We start from the raw sequence: 17,447 nt of genomic DNA, 5'->3' as shown, positions 1-17,447 counted from the left end.
GCCACCCCCTCTCCGCAGGCCATGGAGAAGAAGTTCACAACTTCTTCCTGGCCTTACCCTTTGACTCGAGAAGCTAGTGATGTTTGCTCCCGGAATGTTCTGGTTTAGGAGGGGGACGCAGGGAGCTGGATGCCCCGCGGAGTGAGGGCCAGAGGAGAGGCGTGAGCACTGGGCTCCTGGAGCCTCTGGAGGGGGTGGTTGGCACTCAGGTTATAAAAGTCTCCGGGGGCGCCTGGGTGGCTCAGTCTTTAAGCGTCTGCCTTCGGCTCAGGTCATGATCCCAGGGTCCTGGGTTCGAGCCCCACGTCGGGCTCCCTGCTCGGCGGGAAGCCTGCTTCTCCCTCTCCCACTCCCCCTGCTTGTGTTCCCTCTCTCGCTGTGTCTCTCTGTCAAATAAATAAATAAAATCTTTTTAATAAATAAATAAATAAAAGTCTCCGGGCGACGTCAGAGCTGGGCAGCGCAGTGCAGCGATGGGCCTGGACACGGATCTAATGCCATTTTGGAAGAAACTCCCATGTATTCCTGCTGATCCCACACATTTCCTAAGGTAACTTCTGTGACTGTGACCAGGCCCCAGAGCCTCTGAAAGCAAGAGTGGACAGCATGGTCCTGGAGCTTCAGAGCCCAGGGTGCATTGGGGCAAACGCCCAGAGGCTTCCCGGCAACTTTTTCTACTTGGTCCTTTTTAAGGCTTCAGCTTGGGTGCCGTGCCGGGCTGTGTGTTGGGACACGTGAGGGGCACGGCCCCGTCTGTGGCATCAGCCCCGAGGGCACAGGCTGCTGCCCAGGGTCTCACAGAGCCCACGTCAGGGTGTTGCCTGTGCCGGGCTTTCATCTGGAGGCTCTGGGGACGTCCCGGGCCTGCTGCTGAGCTTGGATAGCAGAGGAACGTAGAAGCAGAAGAATTGTGCACCCAAGTTAAACTGCAGCCCCCACTGCTGTCAGACGTGCAGAGGGTAGGGGGTGACTGGGGCAGGATGGGATCGTGGGGTCCAGACACGGGGAGACTGTGGTGTCCGTCTTCCAGCTCTCACGGGGAACTCGGGCTCATGGCCGACACACAGACTGCTTCAGGGATGTGCGAGTGGAATCTTTTTTTCACTTTAAGAAAGGTTTGAGTGTCTGTGGTAAAAATTTTCATAGTAGAATTGTTGACTTCCCACTCAACAACAAAAAAACCCCAAAAATCGTCCATTCCAAAAAAGCATTTTGAAAGAAAATGGTAGAATGTACCATTTCTAAATTGAAATCTCTGTAATTTGTAGTTTGTGGAATGTCAATTTCACAGATTTGAAATTCTCCAGTTCTGTTTCACATGATCATAGAACCCCTGGTTTTGCAGGAAGGATGACCTGTTGGGGCCGCCTGGCACCCACTGCCGTCCTCTGTGTGTGTGGCCGTTTGCACTGTTTGGGGCCTGCTGTGGCTATCCCTTCTCTTTAGATCTTTCTGGCCCCTCTTCTCACGCCAAGTGTTTGTTAAATATCCACTGACTCGTGGTGGGGATGAAGACTCTTTTGAAACATCTGTATGTGCTGTTCATAGAAGTTTAGCAGATGGCCACAGCTGACAAGTTGTGACAAGTGTTGCTTTCTTTTTATGTCAGAATAGGCTCCAGGATCCTGGAGTATCCTGGCACACGATTCTTTTATGGGACAGATAATTCTAGGTAGCACAACGGTCAACTGTTCCATATATAGGGGCGCCTGGGTGGCTCTATCGGTGAAGCGTCTTCCTTCGGCTCAGGTCACGGTCCCAGGGTCCTGGGATCGAGCCCCGCGTCGGGCTCCCTGCTCAGCGGGGAGCCTGCTTCTCCCTCTGCCTCTGCTGCTCCGCCTGCTTGTGCGCGTGCACGCGCTCTCTCTCTCTCTAATAAATAAATAAAATCTTAAAAAAAAACTGTTCCATGTGTTACACACAGAATTCTTTTTTTTTTTTTTAAGATTTTATTTATTTAAGAGAGAGAGAGTGCACGCGTGTGTGGGCATACACAGACACATGCGGGGGGGGTGGGGCAGGGAAAAGGGAAGGGGCAGAGGCAGAGGGAGAAAGAAACTCAAGCAGATTCTTTGCTGAGCGCGGAGCCCGATGCGGGGCTCGATCTCACAATCCTGAGATCATGTCCTGAGCCAAAACCGAGTTGGATGCTCGACCGACTGAGCCACCCAGGCGCTCCTATACACAGAATTCTTATTCTTTGCTTCAGGTGGAAGAAATTCCTTATCTGCGGGTGTAGTCAGTCCTTGTCCCGGGCCTAGAGACACTGAGTCACGATGCACGTGTAAGGTAATGAGGCCTGAAGGCTGCCAGGGGCTGGCCCACGTTTGCCCGCTCTGTGAATTCTGTAGGGATTTACCCTGCAGTACCGTTCCTGTTGGGAGCCATTTCTCCCATTCTATGCAGTATATTGCTTTTGAAATTGATCAACAGTTTGGGCAGCTTTTATGGAAGCCAGATGAAAGTTAATTTTTGGTATAGTTGGAAAATACAGCCTGACACCGGTCATGCCCGTGAATCTGTTCTCTGAAGACTTGCCCGGAGATGGCGGAAGCTGCCCTTGAACGAGCTTGACCGTGAAGTTTGCTGTGTTGTGGACCTGGCACCGTGTTCCGAGTCTTTGAACCAGCCTGGAGCCCTAGTGGGTCAGAGAGTGTTGGCTTCTTTCGGTTTGTTCCCTGCTCACCTCTCACGACTGTGGAGAGCTGAGTACGTGGAACGTCAGCACCAGCCAGCAGAGACATGCTGTGATGGGCGGCGCAGTGGGCGTGTGGGGCCCCTGGGAGCAGAGTGGGACCCACACGCCTGTCTGAGCAGCACGTTCCAGGGAGCCCTTCCCTCCCTCGGAGCTACGGACACAGGGGATGCCGTGACTGAGACGTTTCCGGTGGCTGTCGGGTAGGACCCCATGGGCAAAGCCTTGTCATCCTTTGGAAAGAGGCGAGACGGTGAGCTAGGCTTGGTTGGAGTGACATGGCGTCTGGAGTAGCTGCTAACCTGCTAGACCGTCCCCCTTGCCACTCCGAGGTCACGCACAGGTATGTGCGGCAGCGGTGTGAGTCGTGACGCCCCTGGACGGAGGCGGCTGAGCAGGGAGCCCCCGAGCTGTAGTTCGGCCTGTGAAGTTGTGGCGCACGGTTGGTGCTGAGTCCGTGCTGTCTGGGAAGAGAGATTTGTGCGAGCCTGGGCCCCGGGCCTGCCGCTGTCCGAGGGATTGCGCGTTGTGGTCTCGGGCACATTTGCCTCCGTGTGCGCCAGCGAGTGCTGAGGGGGCGTAGGACGCCGGTGGCCCTTCTCCGTTTACTGTCGCCTGCCTGCCGCTGCCGTCTTGCTGCTCTCCCCTGCTCCTGTCATCTTCCCGGCGCTGAAATAGACCCTCAGAACGGATAGTTGTACGAAAGGGTTTCCAGGGTAAGAAAACTCAAGTTACTGCTGAAGGGTCTTTCTTAAGGTTTTCAGAAGTGCTAGTTAATTTCATTGAAGGTTTAAATAATTGGAGTAGAAGGTAAGTTTATTTTTCTTACAATCTGGTAGTTTTTAAATAAGGCCAGTAGAGTCTGGCTGTTGTGTCAGATGCCCAAACTGACCAAGCTATTTTAGTAAAATAAATACATGCTTTCTGAATGGTCAAAAGGTGAATTTCTCAAATATCTATGTGAGAAGGTGTTTCAACTTGTTTCCCACTTAAAAGACATGATTCATTGTTGCTGGTGAGAAGCTGGAGGCCAGCCTGGGTTCTTGCTCCCAGGTTGGAAGTGAGTTAGGGCTGAGTCCGTCCAAGGGGCGCAGGCCTGAACCGGCAGGTCAGCCCCACGAGCCCGTGCGGGACAGGCGCCTGAGTGTCTCTGGCGGTCCTGTCCTCTTGCCTCGGGGTCGTGGAGGCACTGCCCGTCCGTCTCCCGCCAGACCGCAGATGGCGATGGCGGGAGCCCTGGTCCCCTCTCCCTCTGGGACGGGTCCCCCACTTCCACGGCAAGGATTTTTCATCTCTCTGTTGGTCACCATTACTCAGGCTGTGGTTCTTGTCCTTGCTTGACTTCTTGCTCTGGAGATGAGCACGCACCTGTCACTCACAGGGCATCTAGGGATGAATCAGTTGTAAACAGGTCAGAAAATGCCTTGTAAAATTTTGAAGTGCTTCATTGGAGTAAAATTTCTGGATAATTTCCCACATTACCAGAGAAATTTAAACCATGATTTTCAGGAGTGATAAGGAGATGGAGGCTAAGGAAAGTTAATTTTTAGACTAATGTACTTTTTGGGGGGAGCAGCATCTCCTGAAATAATACTATAGGAGTTTGAACTGATGGGCGCCTGGGTGGCTCAGTTGGTTAAGCGACTGCCTTCGGCTCAGGTCATGATCCTGGAGTCCCTGGATCGAGTCCCGCATCGGGCTCCCTGCTCGGCAGAGAGTCTGCTTCTCCCTCTGACCCGCCCCTCTCTCATGTGCTCTCTCTCTCTCATTCTCTCTCTCTCAAATAAATAAATAAAATCTTTAAAAAAAAAAAAAAAAGAGTTTGAACTGACATCTTTCATCCTCCAGAGGATTCTGGTAACATTTCCAGAAGCCCGTGTGCTTGGCACGGGGGACAGGCTCTTTCTGTCTATAGGCCGGCGTCAGCACGGAGCAGGGCCCTAGCTGGACGTGGAAGCCAGCTTGCTTGGTTGGCGTGGTGAGGGGATGGCCCGGCAGCGTCCACGGACGCTGTTTCCCGTTTCCCCTGCTCCTGCTGGGGCGTCGTCAGCGGAGGGAGGACACCGTCTTGGCTCACATAGTGCTTCCGTGTTCTGCAGCACCTTGGCAGGGACCCGGCTCACTGATGATTATTTTTGACGTGAAGACAATGAGGTTTAACGGTCACTTGTCAGTTTGTTCACTGACACTTTGCCTTCACATAGATGAAATCACTTTATCCTTCCTGGGGAATCAGGTTGAAAGCACTTGCATTTGCACATTTGGCTTCTGCGTCCACATGAATGGAATGTCTCAGTGTCCGTTTGCTGGCGTTTCCTTTGTTCCTGGAACTGTGAGGCTCTCCAGCGGGTGACGTTTGGAAGAATGGCCTTTTCCCTGGTGTGTCACTGTGTCAGCTCCAGGGGTAGCGTACGGGGTTTGACAAGGTGAGGTGCTCCTGGCAGAGGCACGTGGCTGTCAGAAGCCCCCATGCTGAAGGGTCTGGTTCGTGGGGCAGTGGAGCCGGCAGGAGACCTCATGGCCTGGACAGCTGGGCTTTGGTGGAGGAAGACACTTCCCTGAGGCAGGGGGCCGGGGCAGCCTGGGTGGCAAGCTGGTTCTCAGGGCTAGGGGCCGTCATCCATCCTTGTCCTGCGCACTCCAGGTACACCATCTCAGAATGGGTTTGACAAAATGTGGACTCACTGTTTGGAATTAATTTTTAGACTAATGTACTTTTTGGGGGGAGCAGCATCTCCTGAAATAATACTGAGCCCCTGTCCAGTAGTTTACACTGCTTTAACAATACCGTGTAGGGGCGCCTGGGTGGCTCAGATGGTTAAGCGTCTGCCTTTGGCTCAGGTCATGATCCCAGGGTCCTGGGATCGAGTCCTGCATCAGGCTCCCTGCTAGGTGGGGAGCCTGCTTCTCCCTCTGCCTCTCTCTCTCTCTCTGTGACTCTCATGAATAAATAAATAAAACATTAAAAAAAAAATACCGTGTAAACGGGGAGCTTGTCCAGCACAGTTACGTTACTTCTTATTCCCGAGAAAGGCTGCGGCGATCTTTGGCAGTTAAGTCCTCGCGCTGGCCCACGTGCCATGTCCGTGGTGGTCGGGGAAGCAGGTGCCGCGCTGGCCCGAGCCCCTCCTGGCTCAGGTGCTGCCACCCTTCCCCGCGGGCTCACAGGGATCCTCCTGTTCAAATACTTAGGTCCGGAGATGCTGCTTGGTGTCGGTGACACCACCTTCGGTCTGATTGTACGTATTCACAGTGAAACCAGCAGCGAGTGGTAAGGGAATGGGGGAAGGTTCAGCGCCGTAAGTCCTGGTTCTTCTTGGACTGCTGAGTAGCCACATCAGTGGCCTTGTGTGTCCTCTGTCACCCCCCCAACACACATGTCCCCTACCCGTCAGTTCTCAGCACAGATGGGGTCACTCCTCTGTCCTTCCTTCCTCCTTCCCCTACTTGCTTTGTGGCTCTACTGCGGCAGGTGGAGGGAAGTCTTCCCACCCTGTGTGGTGTACTGAAGACGGGGTTCACGGAGGGTTCACATCCTGAGCATTAGACCCAGTGCCTGGCCTAGAATTGCCCAGTAAGTATTTGTAGATAAATCAGTAAATACCCTGGAAGTTGGAGCTGTTTTGACATTCCAGATAGGACCTGGAGACAGCCCCCGCAAGTCCCCCCACATCTGCATTTAGATCACTCGTCCATTTTGTTTTTCTTTACGTAGGCTAAACGTAGTAGTAGCTGATTGACGTTCAGAAACATGCGTCTACAGAGCCATGTGCTCATGGCACCATCTCTTCACTCGTAAAGCCCTGATGTTTCTCAGAAACGATAGTGCTTCCTCGTGGCTTATTCTCAGTCGCAAAAATCAGATTGGTGATTTGTTTTCTGTCCTTCGCTAAAGCTGGGGGCGTAGCCTCAAACCCCCTAAGCAGTACTCCCACCCGCCAGTCGGCCCCCAGTGGGCAACGTGGCCATCTTGGCGGGGCTGCTGAGCCTCGCCTGATGTTCATGCCGATCTCATGATTCGGGAAGCTCAGCCGGGAGAGGCTCCCCGTGAAGGGGGCAGGGTGTGTGAGTCACAGATGGGCTAGCTACTTGCTCTGCTCCAGGCCTTTGGCAAGCAGGGCAGGGCTGGCCGCCCCTTTGTGGGGACCTCTTCCTGTGCGCGGAGATCGGAATGTAAACATCTCGACATTTCAAAATAAAGCTCGTGCTCTCACGATCTTGAAGCCGGGATGGCCCGGCCATGGCGTGACCTAGCAGCGCACTTGACAGAAAGCTGGTGTCCCTCTCACACCCCAGCCACGCAGGGGGAGGTCTCGTCTCTCCGTGTTAGCACCCCTGCTCTCCCGCGGTGGCCTCTTCACGCAGCGGCGCTCTCACACCTTCCCTGGCTGCAGTGTCAGAAGAGATGGGCGGGGAAGCGGCCAAGTTTCCTAGCGGAACTGATGGTTCTCTTGGTTTGTGATCCTAAGTGGGGTTTCCTTCTGCCAGAGGTTGAGGCTCCTTTGAGTTGGTGTTTGTTTGTTTGACGACCACGGAGCCCTTTCACATGCAGACTGGCCACTCCGACGGCTGGAGGCTGTTACACGGAGATGGAATCCGTGGTCCTCCGTGGTCAAGCAAAGCCAAGCCCCTCGCTACGGGCCTTGCTTGGAAGCCAGGGGCTGGCTGCGAGCATGGTCTCCACCTCACGGTGTCCTCCCCGTCTCCCACGGGGAGCTGGCGAGGTGCCCGTGGATCTGTGGCCGGCACGCCCCGGGTAGAGAGGTTTCTTCCGCGCCACTGCCCGCCCCCTTCTCTCTGCACGTCAGCGTTGTGCCTGTCTCACGATCATCGCTGTGGCCCTGCTGAAGGCAGAGAGTGTGGGGATCCTTCCCCACCCGAACGCTGAGCTCTGGGTGTTTGCGTTTGATGTCACCCTTGAGAAAGCCAGAGTTTGGGGCATGTCGTGATTTTCAGTTTGCAGAGGCAGAGCCTGGAGTTGCTTGCACAGGAGGCCCTCCTCCCAGAATGTTCTCCTTTGGGAAAGGGCCAGAGATTAGACTAGGCAGCTAGACAAAGGAGACCTGGAAGACTGACTCTAAAAGTGGCCGGTGTGTGTGGCACCCTGTGGACCAGCGCCTGTTTCCAGACAAGTTCTAGGATGGCGGGTCTGTGCCCACAGAGCACGCAGCCTCTTGGCGACCCTGCTGCTTGCTCCTGGGTACCCTGCTCCTGCAGTCAAGCAAGGCTGGGGGGTTTTCATTCTGTAAGTAGTACGTTCGAGACTTTAGAAGCACAGATGGTGCATTTCTCACGGTTAGGGAAAGCACGTGTGCAGGGAGCGAAGGGTCACAAGACCAGCAAAGAGATGACAGTGCTCTGAGCTGGAAGTCAGAAGGTGCTTTCAACTGAGACTTCCCAGTTCCTCTGAGAGGTCAAAGGAGGGAGGGGAGCAGGGCGGGGAGGGGTCCACAGAGCAGGGCAGGGGAGACTCCTGTCCTCAGGGAAGGACTCTGCAGCGAGAAGGAGAGCATGGGCCCATCAGCACACCCCTGGAGCCCTCTGTCCGTGAGGGGCCACGCCACCGAAATCCCGTCTCCCTCAGGACGTGCCTGGCTTCCAAGTGCTTTTCTCAGAGCGGTCCCGAGGGGAGGCTTGAGTGACAGAGCTGTGTGTGGGTTCTCGTGGTCCCAGAGGCAGATGCTGTCCGTGTGGCCGTCCTGCTGCTGAGGGCCTCCAGATTCAGGGTCAGGACCTGAAGGAGCCTCCCCAGTCCCTGACTCTAGTACTCCGAGACCACCCTTGTTTGCTGCCCGTCCAGATGCCGGCAAACTGGAAACAAACCCAGTTTTCATAAGTTGTGAAGAGAATCTGTTGTTTGAGGCTAGCGCTCGTTTGGTGTCGCCTCCTTGGACACACAGGCCCGTGTGGGGGGTGGGCAGCATCCTCGCTGGCCCTGCAGGGCCTTCTGTTACCAGACCTGTGAGGGCCGTGGACAGGCCTGTCTCCCTGGCCGCAGACTGGCCAGCAGGGCAGGGCGCTCTGCCTTCCATTTACTTTTCCCCGAGTTAGCGAGGCAAGCCTCGCCCGTGGAAGCCAGTCTGGAAAGCAGAGAGTGTTTCCAGGCTCCGTGCATCCCTCTGAGATGGGTCGGTGGAAGCCAAGGCGGCCCTTGTGGGAACGACGCGCTGGTTTCTGTTCATCACATGTCTTTTGTGACCCTGGGGGTCGCCCCCGTGCTCCCGGCCACGTCTTGGGAGTTGGGGAGCGGTTCGCCGGCGGCCTCCGTGGCGCGTATTTGAGCCGCGCACCGGGCACTCGGGTCCGTGAGCTTAGCTGAGACGGCCTCTTGTCTCTCGCAGAGGACTACCCCAACGGCACGTGGCTGGGCGACGAGAACAACCCCGAGATGCGGGTGCGCTGCGCCATCATCCCGTCCGACATGCTGCACATCACTACCAACTGCCGCACCGCCGAGAAGATGGCGCTGACGCTGCTGGACTACCTCTTCCACCGGGAGGTGCAGGCCGTGTCCAACCTCTCGGGCCAGGGCAAGCACGGCAAGAAGCAGCTCGACCCCCTCACCATCTACGGCATCCGGTGTAAGTGTGGCGCTCCTCCTGCCCCCCCGGTGCCTGGTCGTAGGTCGGGGTCCTACAAGGTGGCGATTCGGGGCTGCAGCACCTCCCGTAGTAAGTGCCGCTGGTCCTGCTGTGGGAAAGACACGGGGGGCGCGGCCCTCTCAGACCCTGGCCTCACCGGTCCTCAGGCCGCTCTGGAGGCCGGGGAGGGGCACAGCCACAGCCGACCTCTGCCCTCCGCTGACCGCGGCCTTTCCTGGGCTTCCCGGTGGCACGAGCAGGGTGCCGCCCGCCTCCTCCCTTTCAGACAGGGCTGCCTGTTTGTGGGCCGACCTCCCCGACCGGGGCCAGCAGGTCTCATGGTCCTGGTCCTGATGTCCCCACAGCCTTTTGGCTTTCCTCCTCTTTGCACAGTGCCCCACGGTCAAATCAGTCATCCCTGTATCCTGTTGGTGACATTTCAGGGGTGCAGGTGGCCCACGACCTTCGCAGTAGCACCCGCGTGCCTCTCACCCCTGGGCTTGTCCACTCCACAGAGCCGGTCTGCCTCCGGGAGTGACACGAAGCAGACAGACTCTAACACGAGGGCCGGGTAGCACTGTGTGAGACCCACGTTCAGGAGACCCACTGTGGTTGAATATCAAGGTTAAGTCTGATCTAGCAAAAGGGGGAAAGTGAGTCACCCCGAGGTCACCGTCTCAGAGCAGAGAAGGGTGCTGTCCCGTCGGAAAGAGCCTTGTTTTTTTTATTTTTATTTTTATTTTATTTTTATTTATTTATTTGACAGAGAGAGACACAGCGAGAGAGGGAACACAAGCAGGGGGAGCGGGAGAGGGAGAAGCAGGCTTCCCGCCGAGCAGGGAGCCCGATGCGGGGCTCAATCCCAGGACCCTGAGATTATGACCCGAGCCGAAGGCAGACGCTTAACGACTGAGCCACCCAGGCGCCCCAAAAAGAGCCTTGTTTGTCACAGGAAACTCTCTGACATTGGTCCGTGAGCCTTCAGTCAGGAACAGAGAGAGAGAGAGGCTGGCTTTTCCCGTAATTATTGTAAACTAGCAGGAATATTTTTTTATGTGGCCACTTACACTGAGTTTTGATTAAAACTGAGGGTTTCCTACTGACTGCAGAGGTTTCTGGCAGTTGCTGAGGCACGAACCCAGCTCCCTGCTCACACTACAGTGGCTCGTCATCCTGGTGTCCCCATTTCGTGGCCCCGGGCGTTCTGCCGCGCCCATCTGCTGCCGGGGGGGTCTATCCCAGATGCTGAGGTTCCTCTCGGGTCTCTTCTGAGGGACTGTTCGTGTGAGCAGCTGACAGGAGCCCCTTGGCGGGGACAGTGGTTCAGGGATGAACGTTGTTGTGGGGAGGCCACAGCAGTAGACATGTCTGATTCCGTGGGCCGCCGCGTCTCTTGTGACCGCTCGGCTCTGGAAGCAGCCAGAGACAAGACAGACAGGCCTGGCTGTGTTCCAACAGAACGTGATTTTTAAACGCAGGCGGTGGGCTGCCGCCATCTGCCAGCCCTGCTCTGGGGCGTGAGGCCGGCTGGGACGCGCCGCTCGGGCCTGTGGAGGAGGCACGTGCTGTGCACGCAGCCTGAGAGCACGCGGTTGTGTGTTGACAGGACGCCCCGTGCGGGAGGCGTGTGGAGATGAGCGAGAGTCTCCGTGTGCGGTCAGGTGTTTGTGAATGGCCACGGCCCTGACAGCGTGGGCGCGATGGGCTCTGGGGGGCGGGCGCCTCTTCCCGTGGAGAGTTGGGGGCTCCTAGAACCGGAAGCTGGAGGGTGGTTGCCTCTCATTTGGAGACATAGCTCAGAGCATCAGTCCAAGGAGTAGGGGCTCCCTGCGCTTGGGCTGGGACACGGGCTCAGTAGGCAGCGGCTTGGAGAAGGTTCTGGAGAGGGGGTGGGGCAGCCAGGCAGGGCGGTGCTCTGAGCAGAAGCACACGGTGCTGGGGCCGACGTACTGCAGCCCAGGGAGTCCGTGTGGGGGAACAGGCTGCATTGAGCAGACAGCCCAGTCCTGTCTCTGTGTGCGGACCGGTCGGCCCACCTGCGAGCCCTCCTCCATCGGGGAAGCGTGAGCTGAGCACCTCTCCTAGTGGCTCAGCAAGGGAGCATCGGTTTCCGCGGGCTCTGCGGGCTCAGGGCGTGGCCCCCGGCCCCGGAGCAGTTGGGGTTGCTGGTGTACTCACTAGCCATGGCACCCCGTGCACCCGTGCCACCTGGGCCGAACCCCCGGCAGGTAACGCCCCGCAGGTGCTGCAGCCCCGCTAGGAGGCCTCTGGCCGTGCGCTCCTGTGGGGTGGAGGAGCGCCGGTGTCTGCCCCCACCGAGACCGGTCCCCCCGAGATGCGTGCGTAGCGCCGGCTTTGAAACCGAGCTCTGGGGAGGGAAGGTCTTGGGCAGTCTTCAGGGAGACTGAAGGACGGGCGGTGTCTTAGCGGGGCTGTGTTGGGAGACGAAAGTGGGGGTACAGCCCAGGTCTGCAGAGTGGAAGCAGGGGATTCTGGACACATGAGCAAGGCGTGGCTGAACAGAAACTCAGAAGGTCAGCATTATCACTGCGCTGTGGAAGACCGTCCGCTTTCTGCGTAGCAGATGACTCATTCACTTGCATGCTCGGCGGAGCTACGAGCTGAACGGCTGTATTTGCATTGCAGCCAAGTGCCGGGGCCCTGTGAGTGTGTTGGCGGGAGACCGGGCCGCCCACGTATTCTCGTGGGGGCCCAGGGACGCCACAAGGGTTCTGGGTGGCGGGCTGTCCGGGGGCTGGTGGAGAGCTGCTCTGGACAACTGCTTTGTGTGAGCAGCCAAACTTGGCCCTGTTTCTTTCCCACGCGGGGCAAGGCCTGTGGGTCCTTGAAGTGGCGGGGTTCCTGACCCAGAGTGCGCACATTTGCTCTCTCAGGCGCAGTTTGCAAAGAACGAAGACGTATCTTTTAGAAAGGAGATCACGGGAATTGAGAGGGACTGTCCACAGGGAGCGCTCCCCAGGAAGTGGGGCCTGCCCTCCCCGAGCTTCCGTCCCTCCAGTCAGGCCGCGGCTGAGAGGGCAGGCGAGCAGTCGCGGCCGCGGGTAGCAGCCGGTGCCCTGGCACGGGCTGTCTGACGGGGGCTCCGAGCTTGCGGCCTACCTGCCCCTTCGCCGTGTGCGCCCTGTGCCCGCAGTCTCCCGGCAAAAGGAGCAGAAGGGTGCTGGGTCGGGGCCTGCTGCGCTGGTGAGAGTCGTGCCTGTGGGTGGCGCTCGGCGGCTTTACCGTGGACAGGCTGCTGTGTCCTCGACAGCAGGGGCCGTCAGGACGTGACATTCACAGTAGGTGGCGTCCGGCGTCTCCGTCTGGAAGCAGGGAGCGGCTGTCGGTGGCCCGGGCAGGAGAGCGCAGCCCCCGGTCCGGTCGCACACACCCTTGCCTGCAGCTTCCCCGAAGCCCCGAGTAGCGGGGTCATGGGCCCCGGGGCTCGGTCCTGGGGTGAGGAAGCGCAGGCAGGAGCGGGTTTGAGTCACGACTTAGGAGTGCGCACCGTGGGACTCTGGGCCAGTGCCCTTGCCCCTCGCTCCTACGCGCGTAGCGGCCTCCCAGGGCTGCCGGGTAGCACCTGCGGCCTGCTGCCCGCACCCAGTGGGCGCCTGCTGTGTCGTCTCCCCCACTCCTGTCCCAGTCTCACTGGGGAAAACATTAGCATTTGGAAACGTACCGTAGGCTGTGTGTCTAAGAACTGCCTTTTTCATGAGGAAGCAGCGTCTTCTGAGAGGGAGAAGTGGGGCGTAAGCTACTCCACGAGGAGCGCGTTTGCTTTTCCGGGTGCGCGCTTCCTTCCGGCTCCCGAGGAGTGACGGCTTCCCCCAGATTTGGGTAACTTGACCACATAGTTTGTGTGCTCGATGCGTAGGCCGCGCATGACCGTAACTTTACAAATTGGTAACATTTTCCTGAGGGATGTCACCCAAGAATGCAAGCAGTTGATTTTCTCCCCTCGAGTTGAGAATATGGCCGTTCTTGGGTTCATGGTCGCGGGTCCCAGCAGCCTGTGCTTAGAGCTGGACAGGCTGTTAACCCGTGGCAGCTGCTAGGAAGGGGATGAAAGCACCTTCGGTTGGACGGCCCCGGCCCTCGGAAGGCATCTGGGAAGCCCGCAGACGTGGAGGGAGATCCCGTGAGGCCCCGAGCCCTTGGCCCAGACTCGAGTCCTGCTCTCACGGAGGACCGCAGTCAGCCCGTTGTGTGCCCTCAGCCGCCCCGAGAGACGGCGCTGCTCTGTGAGGGCGCGGCGGTGACACAGAGGCCGGTCGGCTCCTACCTGTGAGCGCAGGCCGCGTCCTGGTGCCGCTGTGGGCTGCGGGCTGCGGGCTGCAGGAACGTCCCGGGCGGCTGCAACAAGCACGGCCCCCGGGGGGGCTTCCTGCAGCAGGAGCTGGGCCTGTCAGCCCCGGAGGCCGGAAGTCTGCCCCCACGGTGTGGGCAGGGCCGCGCTCCCTCCGGAGGGCCGGGGTGACTCTCTGCCCCTCCCAGCTTCTGCTGGTGCCTGGGAGTCTGTGCCGGCGCCGCTCCCCTCGCTGCCTGTGTTGGCACTCGCCTGTCCCCTCCCTGGGGGATGTTTCTCTTCCGTCCTTATAAGGACACCAGTCATGTTGGATTGAGAGCCCACTGTGCTCCTCGTGTGACCTCATCTTAATCACATCTGCAGAGACCCTGTCTCCAGGGCAGGTCACATTCTGAGGTCCTGGGAAGGACATGCATTTTGGGGGACAGTTCCCAGTGCCTAGGGCCGGGGTCCTTTGGGACTTGCTAATCAAATGTAGTGGTGCCTTACACAGCTTCTCTGGGGGTACCCAGCACGTGGGTTTGGGAACGCTGCGGTGACGGTGTCCGTGCGGGGCTGGGAGGCAGGCTGGGAGGCACAGCTGAGAGACGGTTGGTGCCCTTGCTCACAGGTCACCCGGACACAGGGCCGCGGGGAGGCCCTCAGGCTCTTCTCCCTTCGTGCTTCTCCGCTGTCGGGGAGCTTCTCCTGCTTGGGGGGTGGGGGCTCCCCGGCTCTGAGGTCAGGACACCAGATACACTCAGTGCATGGAGACACTCCGGCTGGTCCCCCTCACTCGGGGGCTGAAGATCCTGCTGTTTTTCTGGGTCAGTCACTATCAAGACTCGGTTTAGGAAATAAATTACTGGCACTCAGTTTTCTGCTTTTCTTTGTCCTTGAACTTGAGATTACGTTAACAGTGATAGTGTTTTTCATTCCTCTGTGTATGATAAGCCCCATGCCACCCACCAAGGACGTGAGATTACCAGGTCTGTTCCTTGTTCCCCCAGTGAGTCTCAGCCCTCCGCGGGGCTCACTGTTGCAGAGCTGGGAGTCTGGTCTTACGGTTCGAACCACTAGTGTCAGGATGGGCGTTCCGGGAAGTGGGAAGGCGGTGAACGGTGATGGAGCTTCGGATCTTTGGCGGGTGGCCAGACAGCTTGCCCGGGACGCAGTGGGAGCAGGCTCGGAGGGGCAGTCTTTTGGGGGGCGGCTGAGGGGCTTGCCTGCTGAACACTGTCCTCCAAGATGGTGAGGGGACAAGTGGCTCGCCTTGCAGATGACCCGAACCCCACGGCTGCCTGAGGACCCCGTGTGCTGGGGCAGCGCCCTGGGAGCGGCCTTCCGGTTGCTGTGTGTCCTGCCTGGGGCAGCTGCGGTGGCAGCTTCGTGGAGGGAGGCCAGGAGAGCAGAGGCGCCGGGTCTCCTGCGCGTGCCCGGGCCGGCGGGTGCCGTGCGGGGCAGAGCCGGGAGGGAGGTGCCCTGGGGTCTGTGTGGCCACTTCTACTCTGCTTGGTTGGGTGCCGGGAGGCCTGGATTTCAGGACCGTTTCTCACTCCTAACTGATAATCGGACAGGAACTGAAGCTCGGGGATTGGCATTCTTACTTCATGAGGTTTTCTTGGAAGCATCAGCTAACGTAAGAGAGAAGTGAAAAAACAGTGTGAAAAAACAGTTAAATTCAAAGTAAGTTTTCTAGGCCTCATTATTAAGGTTTCTCCTCCACCGCCCATTAAGCTGAGGTTGCTTGGTGCTGTTAGAAAAGACGAGTTTTTGGGAAAGTCAGAGGAAGCAGCAGTTTCAGGGGCCTGTAGGATCTCAGGTCCCCAGGCCGCCTCCTCACAAGCTCAGGAGGGCAGAGCTGAGGCCTGGGCGGCCTTCCTCCCGTGCCCCCAAGCCCGCTGGGCTCCTTCCGCGTGGCGGGGGTGGGGATGGTGGCTGTGCCGCGGACTCTTCAGGTGTCCTGGCGGCTGGCTGTTGGAAGGAGTATGTAACATGAGGTTTTAGGAGGATTAGAAGTGGATAACGTGTAACTGTAGGAATGTGTTTTTTCTTCAAAGGCTGTAAGCCACATTTGGACTGGCAAATTGGTTTTTACGCAGTTGAATGTAAATATTAACATTTTTGCTTATTTCTTAGATTTATACACCTGTGTGTGTTGTAGATACTCATTTCTGTTCCTAACAGGTTTTTAAAATTTCAGACCATGTCATTAATCCCTGGGGGCCTTGGGAAGGTTTCTCCCTGAGTGTGACGGTGTGAGGACAGGGGGACGGGGGAGAATATTCCTCCTCGCTGAAGCGCGTCCCTGGAGGGCCTTCTGAGGCCCGTGGCTGCCGTTTTCCCTCGTCCTGGAGAGCACCACCATGTGACTGCAGCCGGGCGCTGGGCTCCTGTCACCAGAGTTGGTAGCTAGCCCAGAACACTGTGAGTCGGCCCCACACTCAAGGTCACACGGGGCACGTGGCAACCGCTCAGTAATTATTGATTACTGATCTGTGGTTACTTTAGAGAGGACCTGAAAATCAGAAAGCAAAGAATTGGCCACTTCATATGTGTATTTCCTTTTCTGCATGAGGATTACAAAGTGCTGCTGAAATGACCTTGGATTATTTTTCTTTCTGATTCTGTAAATCCTGCTCCCCAGCCCAATTCCTTTTGATCTGGGTTACAGAAATTTTGGTCATTATATTTAGAGTCGGATTGGTCTTAAGCACACGCAAAGCCAAGAAGTGTCTTTCCAAGAGAAAAGAAACTTGAGACTTCTATAGAATTTAGGAAAACAAGCACTCCGTCTGGTGATTATCTCTGCGTGGGGGTCTCGGTGGGAGGAGGTTTTAGGGATCAGGCGTCAATTAAACTCTCAGCGGACAGTGTAAACACGGCCCTTCTAGCAGTCAAAACAGGTTGTTGTTCACCTCCATTTCTTTATTATTAAAATTCTGAATTCCATCCATTCATTTTCCCGTTGATCAGTGAAGTTTCACGAGCCGGCTTGAGAAGAGGTCCCCACGTTGACGAGTGTTTCTTGCCGTGCCGGTGCTCGTGGTCATGACTTTCTGTTGACTTGGCCCAGAGAAGAGGTGAAGTGTCTAGTGAGGGTCTCTATCTGCCAGCCACTCTTCGGTGACCTCCCTGATCCTCGATTTCCTCGTTGATGGGGGGGGGTCTCTGGATGCCGAGCGGCATGTCCTGAGAGGGCTCTGTCGTGGAAGTGGTGAACACACGTGGGCGTCAGTAAGGTGCTCCGCGGCAAGGCTGTGTGCACCTCTGGCCAGCAGCGGAGCGGAGGAGATGCCCTCCCACGGGGTGTGCAGGGCTCTCGGGAATGAAGAATTATGTGCCTTTTGGGAGTTTTCCTCCGGACCGAGTCACAGAAGCCAGCCTCAGACTCGGGCGGTGACGGCAGAATATCATCACGTGAGTTGTGACCAGCATTTAGTCCGCTGGTGCTGGGGCATCTGCCGTGTGCCCGGGTGTCGGGGCTCTTGGCACACCAAACACAGTAACTATGTCGGTTCTCTGAGATGCTGGAGAGGTGGCTGGCAGTGCAGGTCGGGGGACTCGGGGTCCGATGGGCTGGTTAAGGGCAGGGTCGCTGAGGTCGTGTCTCAGCAAAGGCTTAGGAGAGTGGGGGACAGCTGCAGGCACGGAGGCCCAGGAGGAGGCAAGCTGGGGCTTGGAAACAGGGCTCCGACAGAGTCGTGGGCCCCAGTTCTGTTCTCCGCATTCGGGACATAACGTGCCCCGTGTGCAGTGCGAGCAGAGTTGAGTGTGGGCGTCCTGGAGGCTTGTGGGGGCCCAGCACCCAGCTCGTCGCCGTGTGGACCGGTCAGCAGCGTAACAGTTAAGCAAGTGGAAAGAGTTTAGAAGGTCGCAGGTG

At 57.5% G+C, this 17,447-nt stretch overlaps 1 protein-coding gene across 6 annotated transcripts in view; it reads left to right on the top strand.

The window, feature by feature from the left end:
- Positions 1-17,447, top strand: part of BANP (BTG3 associated nuclear protein) — a 132,669-nt gene that overhangs the window by 57,879 nt on the left and 57,343 nt on the right. For all 6 annotated transcript variants that reach the window (XM_078062987.1, XM_078062988.1, XM_078062990.1 and 3 more), the window contains one exon: positions 9,037-9,276. In XM_078062987.1, the coding sequence (XP_077919113.1) occupies positions 9,037-9,276 (240 nt within the window). The remainder of the gene's footprint in view (positions 1-9,036; positions 9,277-17,447) is intronic.

Source organism: Halichoerus grypus, chromosome 15 (assembly GCF_964656455.1).
Source record: "Halichoerus grypus chromosome 15, mHalGry1.hap1.1, whole genome shotgun sequence".
NCBI classification, from domain to species: domain Eukaryota; kingdom Metazoa; phylum Chordata; class Mammalia; order Carnivora; family Phocidae; genus Halichoerus; species Halichoerus grypus.
Note: the sequence above shows the minus strand (reverse complement) of the source record. Positions and strands in the feature narration are given on the sequence as shown.